The 14,096-nt window shown below is 40.9% G+C and overlaps 1 protein-coding gene across 2 annotated transcripts in view; it reads right to left on the bottom strand.

The window, feature by feature from the left end:
- Positions 1 to 10,341: 10,341 nt before the first annotated feature.
- Positions 10,342 to 14,096, bottom strand: part of SH3TC1 (SH3 domain and tetratricopeptide repeats 1) — a 50,092-nt gene continuing 46,337 nt past the window's right edge. For both annotated transcript variants that reach the window (XM_020805791.3, XM_020805794.3), the window contains exons 14-17: positions 13,950 to 14,072; positions 13,599 to 13,749; positions 11,668 to 11,864; positions 10,342 to 10,878 (exon numbers count right to left, since the gene is read on the bottom strand). In XM_020805791.3, the coding sequence (XP_020661450.3) occupies positions 10,624 to 10,878; positions 11,668 to 11,864; positions 13,599 to 13,749; positions 13,950 to 14,072 (726 nt within the window). In that variant the 3' untranslated portion in view covers positions 10,342 to 10,623. The remainder of the gene's footprint in view (positions 10,879 to 11,667; positions 11,865 to 13,598; positions 13,750 to 13,949; positions 14,073 to 14,096) is intronic.

Genomic DNA, 14,096 nt, shown 5'->3' with positions numbered 1-14,096 from the left:
ATCCCTCCTCATTATCTACATTGACTAGAGATTACAGGCATTGCAGACCAAGAGTATCAGGGGAGGACTACAGTTTTCCTCTGTACTCTAGAATTTGAAAGGGGCAGTGCAAGCCACAACCCTGGTAAATATCTCATGTGAAGGAAATGTGTCCTGACTTCTTAAATAAAGGGAATATCTACACTGTTGGGGGGCATTCAGGCAGGTGTCTGTTCCACCTGGAGGATCTGCTTCATTCCCATCCCATGTTTTGACATGGACAAGAATATAGAGTAGAAGGACAGAATTATTAACTACACAGGATTTTAATTAGTGCACCAAGAGTTTCTGTAAAAAAAGCTCCCCAAATTGTTGGTGCTGTCTTTATGAATTTGCATGCTGTCTGTAATTTGAATGAATGAGAGTGACTTCTCTGGACTGAAGTGATTGTCTGTCCAGCATTAGCCAATCATTCCTTCCAGCGTTTGAATTCAAATGTTCCCTTCCTCTCTGCTAAGTGTTCTGTCCTTCTCTTTCATTGGTTGACACAAGTCATGTGGGGACCCGGGAAACTACGGGCCAGTTAGCCTAACGTCTGTTCCAGGGAAAATGGTAGAAAGCCTCATCCAAGATAAAATCTTAAAAACACATAGAAGAACAAGCCCTGCTGAGGGAAAATCAGCATGGCTTTTTAAAGTGTAAATCTTGCCTCACAAACCTTTAGAATTCTTTGAAAAGGTCAACAGGCATGTGGATGTGGGTGAACCAGTGGATTTTATCTATCTGGATTCTCAGAAGGTGTTTAACATGGTCCCTCACTACAGGTTGCTGAGAAAATTCCAGTCAGGACAAGAGGGCAGGTCCTCTTATGGACTGAGAATTGGTTGAGAACCAGGAAACAGAGAGTAAATGTCAATGGGCAATTTTCACAATGGATAGAGTTGAAGAGCAGTGTGCCCCAGGCACTGCTATATTTCCATGTTTAGAATATATTGCATTTAGAGCCTTGATACATTGACTTCAGTTCTCCTATTCAGTAAAGAGAGACCATTTTAAAATTATTTAAAAATTATTTGGTTACTAGCAAGTCTTGAAACATGGATTTTATGAGTGAGGTTTTCCTTGACAGGTAAGTGCCGTATTTTGACATTCTATTGTGTGAATGTGAATTTTTGAATGCAATTACTAGGCAAAGAAGGTACAGTATTAAGGTCCTCCTTCTGTGTAACAGTTACATTTGACCCTCCTAAGAAAGAGAGCCGGCCTAGTTCTGGAGTCATTTCCATTTTTGTAAATCTCATGGAAGATCTTCAGCAGAGGTTTTTGCACTGTTCAAGAAAACTACCATGTATGCTTATAAGTTCCAAGGACCTTCTGTTTTCTCCAGCTCTGTGGAGACATACTTTTGTCAAGGAAACACCAATGGTACCTATGATACTTCATCTTAAGGCAATGTTTTTAATGGCCTGTCCAGACCGGTCGTTTTGAGTATGGGGTAGATTGGGCTACAAAGGGTCTCTTTAGGTCAGGAGGGGGAGGAGCGGTGTGCCATTTGGTGCACTACTCCCATCTGAACAGCAAACAACCCCTTGTAGCTTGACCAGCTTTGAATCTAAGCCTTTCTCCAATATCTGCAGAGTATCAAGGGAAGAGAAATGATTTTTTTCCCTGTCACTGGACTCTCCCTCTGTCAGTGCTGTTCCAGCTTCAGATAAAAGCAAGCATCTTGGGTAACTGAGGGCATGAAGGAATGAAGGGAAATCAGCAGCAGCAGCAGTGGGGTAGACGCTGGGAGGTAGTGGCTCCTGAGAAGCTGGATTTATTTATTTGAGGAAGTCTGCCTGTTCTTTTTCACACACTTTTCTCACCCTCCTGACAGTGCTGAGGAGAAAAAGACACAGTGATTCCTGCTGGAAAACCCACTCCTTGCATGACTGAGCCACACGGCACCTCTTTCAAATTGGTGTATAGAGAATGGGACCACGAAAGGCATCAGCAAGAGTAAAGAGGGAGAAAGAGAGAGAGGGAGGGAGTGGGGAGATGGGGGGTTGTTTTCTCCCTTTCCCCTTCTCTGCTTTCCTTCCCTCATTCTCCCCCAATTTCTCTCTCAGCTGCTGGAGGCTGCTATCTCCCAGGATAAACAAGCATGCCAAAATGATTGCATGTCCTTCTGCTGAGCCAGAAAGGTCCATGGCAGCTCTTAAATGGGAAGAATATATATATATATCTAAATAGAAACACAAGGGCTTTCTTTTTGATCCAAACCATGCCTTCAACTATCCATAAATCATATCTATACATTTGTGTGAACGAGCTCTTAGTGATTTTTTTTCTCAAAAAATAAGAAAAATCTAGAATGTTAAAAAAAATAGCTCCAACAACTACAAACCAATACCAAAGTGATTCAGTGCAAGAGACATCTCCTCATATCAAAAAGCATGGAAATTACAAGTGAATGGACCCACAATCTAAGCAGGAAGGTAAAAAGCAGCCTTTCCCAACCAAAAGCCCTTCAGATGAACTTGACTGAAATGGTCATAATCCCTATCCACCAAATTTGTTGGGGAAGATTCTTCTATTATTGCCATAGTGTGCTTATAAAACAGGTTTCATGCTTCCATGTTTCTCCTTGGTCTCACCCCAATATCATGTTCTTGTAGACTGGGGAATACTGAAGTGATAGAATATACCAGATGGGCGGGATATAAATCGAATAAATAAATAAGTAAATAAATGAAGTATATGTCCTTTCTGCCTCCTCAATCTACCTCACACACTCATCTATTACTTTTGCTGTATGCGTTATCGTTCTCCTGCCCGTCCTACAAAGGAAGAAGTCTGGAGGGTGTTTGTGATCAGACAGTGCTTTATCTCATGTTTTAGACTCTTTTGGAAACTGGCTAGTTCATTCCATTTTCACAAGGCATACAGGCAATCTTGAACCAGCCCAGCACTTATGCATGCCTGCACCCAGGTAACTTTGCTGTCTATTCACTACTGTGTCAGATTCCTCCCAAGAACGTTATCATCAGGGAGAGGAACAACCTCTTAACTCTAGTCACACAAGCTGTCCTCTGACTCCTCTTCTGGAGCTGCCTTCTGCACTGCCAAACTTGCCTTGCATTCAGCTGGGGGGGGGGGCTTGAACTCAATGACACCATGAGTCCTTCCAGTCTTATGGTTCAGACAACCAAAGAATAGCTGTCTTGACACAATTCTTTCTGGCATAATTCTGGGAATGAAAATCCTCCATAATTGCAGGTTAATGGAATTTACACTCTCATAAAAATGTAGTTTCAAACATTTTCAAACAATGTAATTATGTCATTATATATTTTTCAGATATGGTATAATCTAAATCCTTAATCATCAGAAATAGGTGCACAAAAATAAAAATAAAACCCAAGTATTATAAAATATTTAAAGAATAGTTTGACATGATGAATTGCTGAGTATTGTTGTGATACCATACCTCTTACTATATTTTTATCCCACAGTTTCTTCAAGGTTGATATACGTAGTTCTAACCCCTCATTTCATCCTCACGAGGTAGGTTAGGCGATGTAGTGACTGACCCACAATCACCAAGCATGTTTTATAGCTGAGCAAGTGTGACATCACCATATTCAGGATAAGAAACAACCAGAATTGATGTTGGTGAAAGATTTAAACTTGTCCTATATTCTGGTACATGGTAGCCTGTTTTAATTTTGTAATAGTTTTTTTTTTAAATCTACTTTTCTACAGCTGCAACTAACTAATACAGATTCAATTAGTGCACCCATTTGGGGGAAGGAGATCAAAGTTGAGCCATCCTCCTGCTTATCTCCACCATCCAGTAAATCATCAGCTGATAACTGGGAGATGACTTTGTCAGGAGAAAATGGATCTTTTACAACGAGAGCCACAAGAGTAGAGGAATTCCACCATCTGAGGAAAGCTATCATATATGAAGGAGCAACCATTCTAGTGGCACTTTCATTGAGATTTGTGTTGAACACACTGCGATTAGAAGAGGGTCAGGGGTTGGCAGGACTCAAGCGTAGCAGGTAGCAACGCTATCATGACTGGCCATCTGAAAGCATTGTCGAAGCAGGCAACTACCATGCAGTTGGAGGTAGCCTAAGAGCAGTTTGATCTTCTCTCAAGGCAGCACATTTTCAAACTCGGAAACTACACTAAAGACTGTGAGTTTGACCTAAAGGCCTCTTTGACATCAGCAAGTCCTTTTACCACCAGACTGAAAAGATCTAGTGATACAGGGTCTCTCTAGACTGAAGTCCCTCCCACCTCAGCTGACGGGGGTGGTGGTTGTATGTCCTGTGAACGTCTAGAGGGCTCCTGCACTTGGCCACTCTGGGGTGAGAAGAATGCAGAGCCTTAATAAAAACTAGAATTCTACCCTCCAGTTGTAGGCCTGTCTACTCAGAAGCAAGTTCCGTAGGCTTGCAGCCCTGATACATTTTCACAGATACGCTTTACAACATATTTGAGTTTCTTTGTGAATAAAATCAAGCAGCTATGAGAGCAACATACAGCTGTGTGACTAAAATAACTTCGATCATAAATCCTAGTGGGAGGACCTGGATATCTGAGGAAGTCATGCACTTAATCTTATTCCAAATTACTAGTTCAAATGGAGATGCTGGTATCAAGATGAAGTAGTCATATCAATCTTCAAAAGAAAGCAAGAAGGATCTGTCAACAGTGTGGCCTAAACTATTGTCTCTTACTTAAAAAATAAGGCCGAAGTAAGTGCAATTATTTTCTGTACTGAAGATGCGTGGCTGCTCTATGCGCACATGGATTTTTTTTACTTCTTATCCCTCATAGTGTAATTTTAATACACACAATTATCAAGCATCCAGAAAGATTAAGACAAATATCATCCGAGATCCTGTTCCTTGGTTTTATAAATCACACCAGAGTAGGCCCATGCAATCAATGGGGATTTGGTTAGTTACCTTTTGTGTATTTTCCATTTATTCTAATGGGCCTACTCTAACTGTGACTTACTGTGCTAAAGTAAGTTGAAGTTAGAGTAGACCAATTTGAATAAATGGAAATTAAAAAGTTGATTCTTCAAGTTGCCATTGATTCAATGGCCCTACTCTAGTGCAATTTACTACACTAAGTAATAGGATTTTGGCCATTGTGTAGGTCCTACAAACATACTTTCAAAAGAAAAACACAAATTTTCCAGTAATTGATATGTAATGATGTACCCTTTTCAGGAGGAGCTGTTAATGAATGACTGCAGGAAACAAAGAAAGCTACAAAACATTTAGGAGCTTCAGTTAGAGCAGATTTGAGACTTGCAGGATCTATTTCATTTTTCCCTAGAATGCTGAAGTCTGTCAAAGAGCCCCAAATACAAAATGGCGGCTCTGGGAATTAATTCTGAGGCACCCCACAGATCAGCAGCCAAGGTGTTGAACAGGAACCACCCAGCACCATTTTCTGAGTTCTCTCCTCCAAGAAGGGTTGGAGCCACCGTAAAACAGTGACCTTAAGTCCCATTCCAGAGAGACGGGTCAGGAGAATACTATGGTTGATAGTATCATAAGATGCTGAGAGATCTAGCAGGGTTACACACACCCTAACCAGTTCCTGGCATAGGTCATTCTTCAAAGGTGATCAAAGTGGTGTCCATCCCATAACCAGGTCTGAAGCCAGATTGAAATGGATCTAGATAATCTGCCTCATCCAGAAACCTCTGGAGCTGAGAGGTCGCAACCCTTCTAGCACCTTGCCCAAGAATGGATTATTAGATACTGGTTTGTAATTATTCAATATTGTGGGATCCAAGGAGGGCTTTTTAAACAATGGTCTTACTATTGCCTCCTTTAAGCATGACAGGATCCTACCCCTGTTGCAAGGAGCCATTCCCCACTCCTCCTACCTCGACCAGTCCCTTTCCTGCAACTTTTACGAGCCAAGGAGAGCAAGGATCCAGTCAATTATGTGGTAGCTTCTCTACAGGTCCTGTCCACATCATCATCAGGCTGCAGAAACTGAAACTCATCCATTAACACAGGGCAAGCAGGGGGCAACATTACATTAACAGGACCTGTATCTTCTATAATATCCAAGTCAGAGTGGATTTGAGCAATTTTGGTGGCAAAGTATTGTGCTTCCATAAGTTCCATTGATTCTAGTTACAGTTTAACTAGAATCAATGGAACTGGTCTAGTTACAACTTAAAAAGCTAAACAATAGGATTTCAGCCCTTTATTCATGGGGTCTCTGTGAAGTCAGAAGTGACCTGATAGACCAACACTGCTCTGTCTGTGCTCCAAGCTGGACAGCTCCCACAATCACCTGAACTGCCTTATCATTGACTGGTGCAACTACTTCTGGTAAAGCAGGATTTCATTAGGAAGCAGGTTCCATGCTTTCTTTGTGTGCACCTTCCTGTCTTTTTCCCACTTCTTTTTATCAGTTGCAGTTGACAAGGAGAAATGAATCCAGAGGGAAAACATTGCATATGGTACAGTTATACACAGTTCTCTGACAGAAATTCTTCGAAATGGAACAGTAGTCTGGAAGCCTCAGGGATGCTCAACAGCAGAATGGGGGAAATGCCTTCTAGGTCCTACCAATCCTTAGTTCATGAAGAGAGTACAGAAACTGTACCTGTGTAATCTTTTTATCTGCCAATGGTTTGACTTGCATAATTTTCTTTTTAAAATCTAATGTTCCACATTTAATTTTGGGGGCAATTAATGCAGAATGGATTAAGGTGATCAATAGAAAATGCTACTAAGATAAATTAGTTTTTTTCCTGAAAATAATTGCAAAAATGGCAGGAGGATGGAATGTGAAATGCTGCTTAAGTCAGAAGTTATTTCTCAGATTTGAAGAGAGTTTTGAGATATCAGGCAAAATCCAAAGAAACAAAACAAAACAAAAATGACAAAAACATGTGGCATCCTAGACTATTATATTTTAATGCGATTAGATGTTCTGAAAGAAAATGTTTATTGAGAGCCAACTTTGCGCATCTTCAGGGTAAAATATACAGATTGCGTGTCATTGTATTTGGGATGTGGGGGCATTATCTCATATTCCGAAACAGGCAATGACATATCTTAGGTAATGATTTCTATTTCTCTTTTATATCTGTGAAACATATGTTTGTTTAGTGTGGCATTCAGCATATTTCAAAGGCATAGAGTGCCCTCTTGTGGAGAAAGATTTTGCAAACTTCTCATCAGTTCAGTGTGCCCTCATTTATTAGAGAGTTTGGGCAAGTGAGGACGAGACAGATAGATGGCTCTGCACCTCTTATGAAGGGTGCTTCCTACTGTTGCTTTCACCATGTAAATACCTACCCTGTTCAAAGAATTTTCCAAGGGTGGGGGTTAAGTGATGATATATTTCCCTTGCAATCCTCCCACACCTTCCCAGTGATTCTTCTGACTTCTTTTTGTATCTAGCTAAATTGGTGAAAGCTTAGAAAGCTTGGCTAACAAGGCCAGTGGAGGTGATGGCATTCCAGTTGAACTATTTAAAATCTCAAAAGATGACGCTGTTAAGGTGCTACACTCAATATGCCAGCAAGTTCAGAAAACTCAACAGTGGCCAGAAGACTGGAAAAGATCAGTCTACATCCCAATACCGAAGAAAGGCAGTGCCAAAGAATGCTCCAACTACCGCACAATTTCACTCATTTCACACGCTAGCAAGGTTATGCTCAAAATTCTACAAGGTAGGCTTCAGCAGTATGTGGACCGTGAACTCCCAGAAGTACAAGCTGGATTCCGAAGGGGCAGAGGAACCAGAGACCAAATTGCAAACATTCGCTGGATTATAGAAAAAGCCAGAGAGCTCCAGAAAAACATCTACTTCTACTTCATTAACTATGCAAAAGCTTTTGACTGTGTGGACCACAGCAAACTATGGCAAGTCCTTAAAGAAATGGGAGTGCCTCACCAGCTTATCTGTCTCCTGAGAAACCTATACGTGGGACAGGAAGCAACAGTTAGAACTGGATATGGAACAACTGATTGGTTCTAAATTGGGAAAGGAGTATGACAAGGCTGTATATTGTCCCCCTGCTTATTCAACTTATATGCAGAATATATCATGTGAAACTGGAGGAATCCCAAACCAGAATTAAGATTGCGGGAAGAAATATCAACAACCTCCGATATGCAGATGATACCACTCTGATGGCAGAAAGTGAGGAGGAATTAAAGAACCTTGTAATGAAGGTGAAAGAGGAGAGTGCAAAAACTGGTCTGAAGCTGAACATCAAAAAAACTAAGATCATGGCCACTGGTCCCATCACCTCCTGGAAAATAGAAGGGAAAGATATGGAGGCAGTGACAGATTTTACTTTCTTGGGCTCCATGATCACTGCAGATGGAGACAGCAGCCACGAAATTAAAAGACGCCTGCTTCATGGGAGGAAAGCGATGGCAAACCTTGAGAGCATCTTAAAAAGCAGAGACATCATCTTGCCAACAAAAGTCCGCCTAGTCAAAGCTATGGTTTTCCCAGTAGTGATGTATGGAAGTGAGAGCTGGACCATAAAGAAAGCTGACCACCAAAGAATTGATGCTTTTGAATTGTGGTGCTGGAGGAGGCTCTTGAGAGTCCCCTGGACTGCAAGGAGAACAAACCTATCAATTCTAAAGGATATCAACCCCAAGTGCTCACTGGAAGGACAGATCCTGAATCTGAGGCTCCAATACTTTGGCCATCTCATGAGAGGAGAAGACTCCTTGGAAAAGACCTTGGTGTTAGGAAAGTGTGAAGGCAAGAGGAGAAGGGGATGACAGAGGATGAGATGGTTGGACAGTGTCATCGAAGCTACCAGAATGAATTTGACACAACTCAGGGAGGCAGTGGAAGATAGGAGGGCCTGGCATGCTCTGGTCCATGGGGTCACGAAGAGTCGGACACGACTAAACGAACGAAATTGGTGAAAAAGAGTAAACGAGAAGCATCCAGATTTTCTCTACTGCATTTGGAGGGACCATCATTACAATCCATCTAACAGGGGCAGCAGTTAATGGAGGCTGGTATGAACTGAGAGACGGCTGCTCTAGAGCGCCCAGCCTTTAAGGTCCTGTGCAGCTAGGCTCTCTTGCCCTCCGTACTGACAGTAAACAACCCCTATGGCATTCTGGGTAGGGCGTTTGCATGCAAAGGCCAGACCAAACATTAGAAGCAGTCTAATCTTCTTAGTAGCAACTGTACTGTAAATAGTGACTTCATGGAAAAGCAGGCAGCTGCTGCCCAGTTTGGACTAGCTTGATAAAATGTGGAGAGGTATTTACTGGCAAGATTTCAACCACAATTAATAGGCTACGTAGCTCATTCTAGGACTTTCTAGAAAAACATTTTCAGTTAATTTTGTATGCAGAAGTATAGTGCACAGGAGACAGATCATTTTGATCCCGTATTTTGTAATGTTAACGAAATCACATTACAAAGGAGTTCTGGAATTGGAATCTTTGTTCCTGTTGAAATTCAGTACTATTTATAACTTGAAGCATAAAAGAAATATTGGGTGTTACCTAGTTTTTTAGGTCTTCAGAAAGAGAAATATGGTCTGCCACCCCACCTCCAAATTTCAAAAGGAACTGCATTTTATTGTCACCATATTGAACAGAAAGGCCTGAGACTAGGACAGAGTAGCTCAAAGGCATGGGACTTACAAAAGGAAGCAAGCACAGAAGAGGTGCTTACCTCTGTTCTTGTCCTCTTCTGTCATTTTTCAGAAGAGACGTTCAGAATGTGTCATTCTCATTTTGACAAATGAGAGCAACACAGATCATTTGTGTTCATCTGTGCTCCCCTCATCTCCCATCTTCATCCACCCCATTTGTGCAAAATCACTGCACAGATCTTCCAACAGCCACTTGTCCTGCTCTCTTGACTTCCTTGCCTTGCCTTGCCGAGCTGCTGCTGTGCACCTCATTGCTCAGCCAGCCCTGCTGGTTTTTTTTTTTTTTTTTTTTTTTTGCCACTGCTGGCGCCCATGCGTTCTTTTTGCCAGATGGCCCCTCTCTTTCCCTTCAGAATGGGGGGAAAGAAACCAAAAGGACTCAAGTGATGCTCCTCTCTTTTTTTGGTGACAAACAAAAGGAGCAAAAGTCAGTCTGTGCAACATTGTCTTCACATACCCTCCAAACCAAATGCAGCATCCTTTTGCATACACAAGTCTCTTGCTCCACTGAGTTAAACATAACTCAATTGTGTTTTAATTTTTGTTAAGAACATGCATAAGATCAGAGTACTGTATATGGGGTACTTGCTCTTATTTGTTCACAAGCTACAGTGTTCCCCCATTTGTAAACAGATGTTTCCCAAGTAAGATCTAGAACATCTAAAATAGAACAGAGCATGAAAAACTGTTAAGTTTCAGTTTATTCAGCATGTTTATTCAACAACCTCTCAAATTTCCTCTTTTTTCAACACTTAGTTCCATGTGATAGCCTATTAACCTCATTTTATTTGAGTGCATATGGTTACACATTTTGAGGTGCAAGAAAGACAATCATGTTCTTTCATTTTACAGCTGGAGATAAACTTGCAGCACTTAGATGCCATATGCATCACACACCATTTCACGTCACTGATACAGAACCTGTTGCACCTTGTGAAAGCTCAAGCACTCTGATACTGTCTTTCTCATGCAACATTTTTCATAGGTGCCAGTGATGCGCTCATGTATTGATGGGGAGACAGATTTATTCTTCGAATATTAAGCTCTGTTGCAAAGGCTCTTGCCTTTTGATAGTAGAAAAGAGACATCTCTCTATCTACAAGGAAATTGTGGTAAATTACTGCAAGCCTGGTATAGATCTTCAGTTGAGCCTTTTTGTTGCCCAAGTCCATGGCAGCAGCAAGGGCCAAGTTGTAGTATCCAGCAGCATCAAAGGGATCCTGAAAGAGCAAAGACAGATATGAGCCATTGTGACATTTCATACATAGCTATGGTAGCTATCTGACTTTCTTCATGTATACGTCTGAACAGTTAAAGACATGAACAGTGATGGTTGAAGTTTGTATGCTATAAACTCTTGGTTTTTGTGGTTGCTGAAGGGTTGGGGGTATTGTGTAGAGCTCTAGGTTGAGGGGAGATGGGGTGGAGGGGGGAAGGTGAGATGGGTTTAGTGACAAGCATTGCTATGCTTTAACTTTAGCAAATGCTGGCTGAACACCAATGTACCTGGACAGTTCCATAAAAGTATAAAACATCTCTAAAGATCAATATTACTTTTTTTGCCTTTTATATGAATGAAGAAAGGAATTTGCGTCTAATATTAAGCTCCCACATTATTTTGTCACGACAGCCAGAATACAGGGGAAGAAACCAAACACTGCAACTCTTGCCTCTGTTGGAGCTTGAACAATTGCCCCTGTGGCCTTCCAGATACTGGACTCCACATTCCATTAGCCCTTAGTTACCATAGGCAATGATCAGGGATGAGGGATTGAAAATTCAACAATATTTTTCGGGGGCAGTGGATTCTCTACCTGAATCTCCACAGTGAATGAAATGTTCTAATTCATTTCATACAAAAAAGCTGTACCTAGCTTAGTACAGTACCTGTAAGTCATGTTTGATATTGTGTTCTAAATCCGTATCTCCCTTATTAATTAAACACTCCAAATCCAGATGATGCAGAAATCCTTCCCATATTCAGATACCATGTCTCCCATGCATTTTACCTTTAGATCATGGAACGTAATGTCTCCAAGGACAAGGTACACTTTTACATAGTATACGGCTTCCTCATCAAATTCCAGAGGTGAGGGACAGAGGGACAAGGCTTTTAAGAAGAAGTGCTCCGTAAGTTCATACTGCCCTAGATGACGGTAGATAACAGCTAGCCGATGATATGCTAGTCTTTCATTTAAATGATTGCCTGAGGTAAACAAAAGAATTGTCTTGGAAATTTTGAAAACCCCCAAAATTAAAATACAGTATTCTTTTTAGACACACACACACACACATACACACACACAGGCCTGTGTCACACATTACTCACACTCACATGCTCATTAACTGCATGTGTGACACGGCATCACAAATAAGCAAGAGACAGAACTTCAATATGCTAACACACAATGGGTTTAAATTTGGACATTCAGACTATACACATTGCAAGTAAAGAGATCTACATACATTTCTAATGCTAGGTGAGTGCTGCCTTAACAGGAGATGCTTGGTTTGGCCTATAAATCTTCAGTACTTTAACCATAATTTAGACAGTCTCCCTAATTCTGCAATAGAAGTATTTTTATTTTGTTTATTTAATTTATATCCCGCCTATCTAGTCTTGTTAGGACCACTCTAGGCGTGTTTCCCCAAAAATAAGACAGGATCTTATATGATTTTTTTCTCCAAAAACCACATTAGGTCTTATTTTCAGGGGATGTTTGATTTTTTTCTATGTACGACAATCTACATTCATTCAAATATAGTCATGTCACCTTCTGGTTGCTTCACAATGGGGTTTCACTTAACTAGGGCTTATTTTGGGAGTAGGGCTTATATTATGAGCATCCTGAAAAATCATACTAGGGCTTATTTTCAGGTTAGGTCTTATTTTCGGGGAAACAGGGTATTTGTTCCAGAGAAAAGAGGACTGCATTCCAGAAAACGACACTACAAAACTTAGAACGAGTTTTTGTTACATAGTGACTGGGACAGCATTAGTTGACTTGCACATGTGAATTTAAAATATTTCTAACCCCCCAACTTCAGTGTTCAAGACACTGCACAATGTAATTTGAATAACCTAAATCCAAATCCAGTGTTCAATCCTGTTCTACCGAATGAATGAAACTTGTTCATTCAATTCATAAGTGACAGTGGAAGGAGTCCTGGCACTTCGACAGCTGCAAGACTTGATTTTGGTCCATTCCCAGCAACTGCATACACTGGAAACTGGCCAAACTGGAGTGCACCTAGAAGCCCTGATGGGCTAAAATGGTAGTGCTAGGAGCACTCTGGGGATGGATTGGTTCACTCTAGCTATCAGGCTGCCTGATCACCAGGGAAAAAAATGAACCCACTCACCCCCTGAGCACCAAACAGTGGGACAAGCGCCTGTCTGATTGAGCCCATCAGCTACGTTTCCATCTCACCCAAAACAAAGCAAGCAAACAAAAACCCTAGAGTTATCATCATAGGAACAAGCCTAGGCAAGCTTTGAGCATGCGTTGCCTTTTCATCACAGCTGCTAGGAGTTTTGTTCATTTCAATTGCGGTTTAGTGATATAAACGAATCCCAGACTGTGGGTATTAGCTATGATATTTAAAAAAACAAACCAGATTAATTACCCATGATTTTAAAGTGTTTTTCCCCCAATAAAATTACTAGTAACTTCAGATTACATGATAGACTGTGGTTGATTAAAAGTGGAAGTTAAAATATCCAAACACCTTCTGATAGCCATTTCAGAGGAGGAAAGGGATGAGGGAATGACTATGTCCAAGGTTCATAATTCACTGTCATGATAAAATACAGTTTACTCACTTTATCCAAGTTCAGCCTTTCAGTTGAGAGACATCAAGTTTTAAGAGATGAGAAATAAAGTGATGAATGTCTCTGTTTGTCTGAAGGGGCTTTTAGAAACCTGCTGACAAGTCTTACCTAAATTGATACTGAGCATTAATGAAGCTTGTACATATTCCAGACACTCCTCATATGACTTCAGGGAAAAAAGCAATTCTGCTAATTTGTTGAGAAGTCGAAGCTCAGCATGGCTGTTCCTCATCTTTACAGCAAGTGGCAAAGCCTTGTCCTAAGACAAACAGAAGCATGAAAGACCATTTGGCACTTGCTGGATTTTTAACAAAGGAAGATCAGATATCATTATTTCAAACAACAAATGGAGTTGGATCTCATTCTGTACATGCATCATCTGCTATCTCATCAAAACTGATACGGGCTTGGGTTGAATGACAGAGAGTTTTTAAAAAAACTGAAGAGCAGAAGACTAACCCTGTAGAAGGGCACAGCTTTTTCTCTTTCCCAGTCTCCATTGAAAAATATGTCTCCAGAAGCTTCAGATAATTCCATTTCTAAATTAGGATCCTGAATGCAACGAGCGGCATTTTGGGCAACCTAGAAGTAGAGATATAGTCTGTA

The sequence above is a fragment of the Pogona vitticeps genome, chromosome 5 (assembly GCF_051106095.1).
Source record: "Pogona vitticeps strain Pit_001003342236 chromosome 5, PviZW2.1, whole genome shotgun sequence".
Lineage (NCBI taxonomy): Eukaryota > Metazoa > Chordata > Lepidosauria > Squamata > Agamidae > Pogona > Pogona vitticeps.
This window is presented reverse-complemented; position numbering and strand designations above follow the sequence as displayed.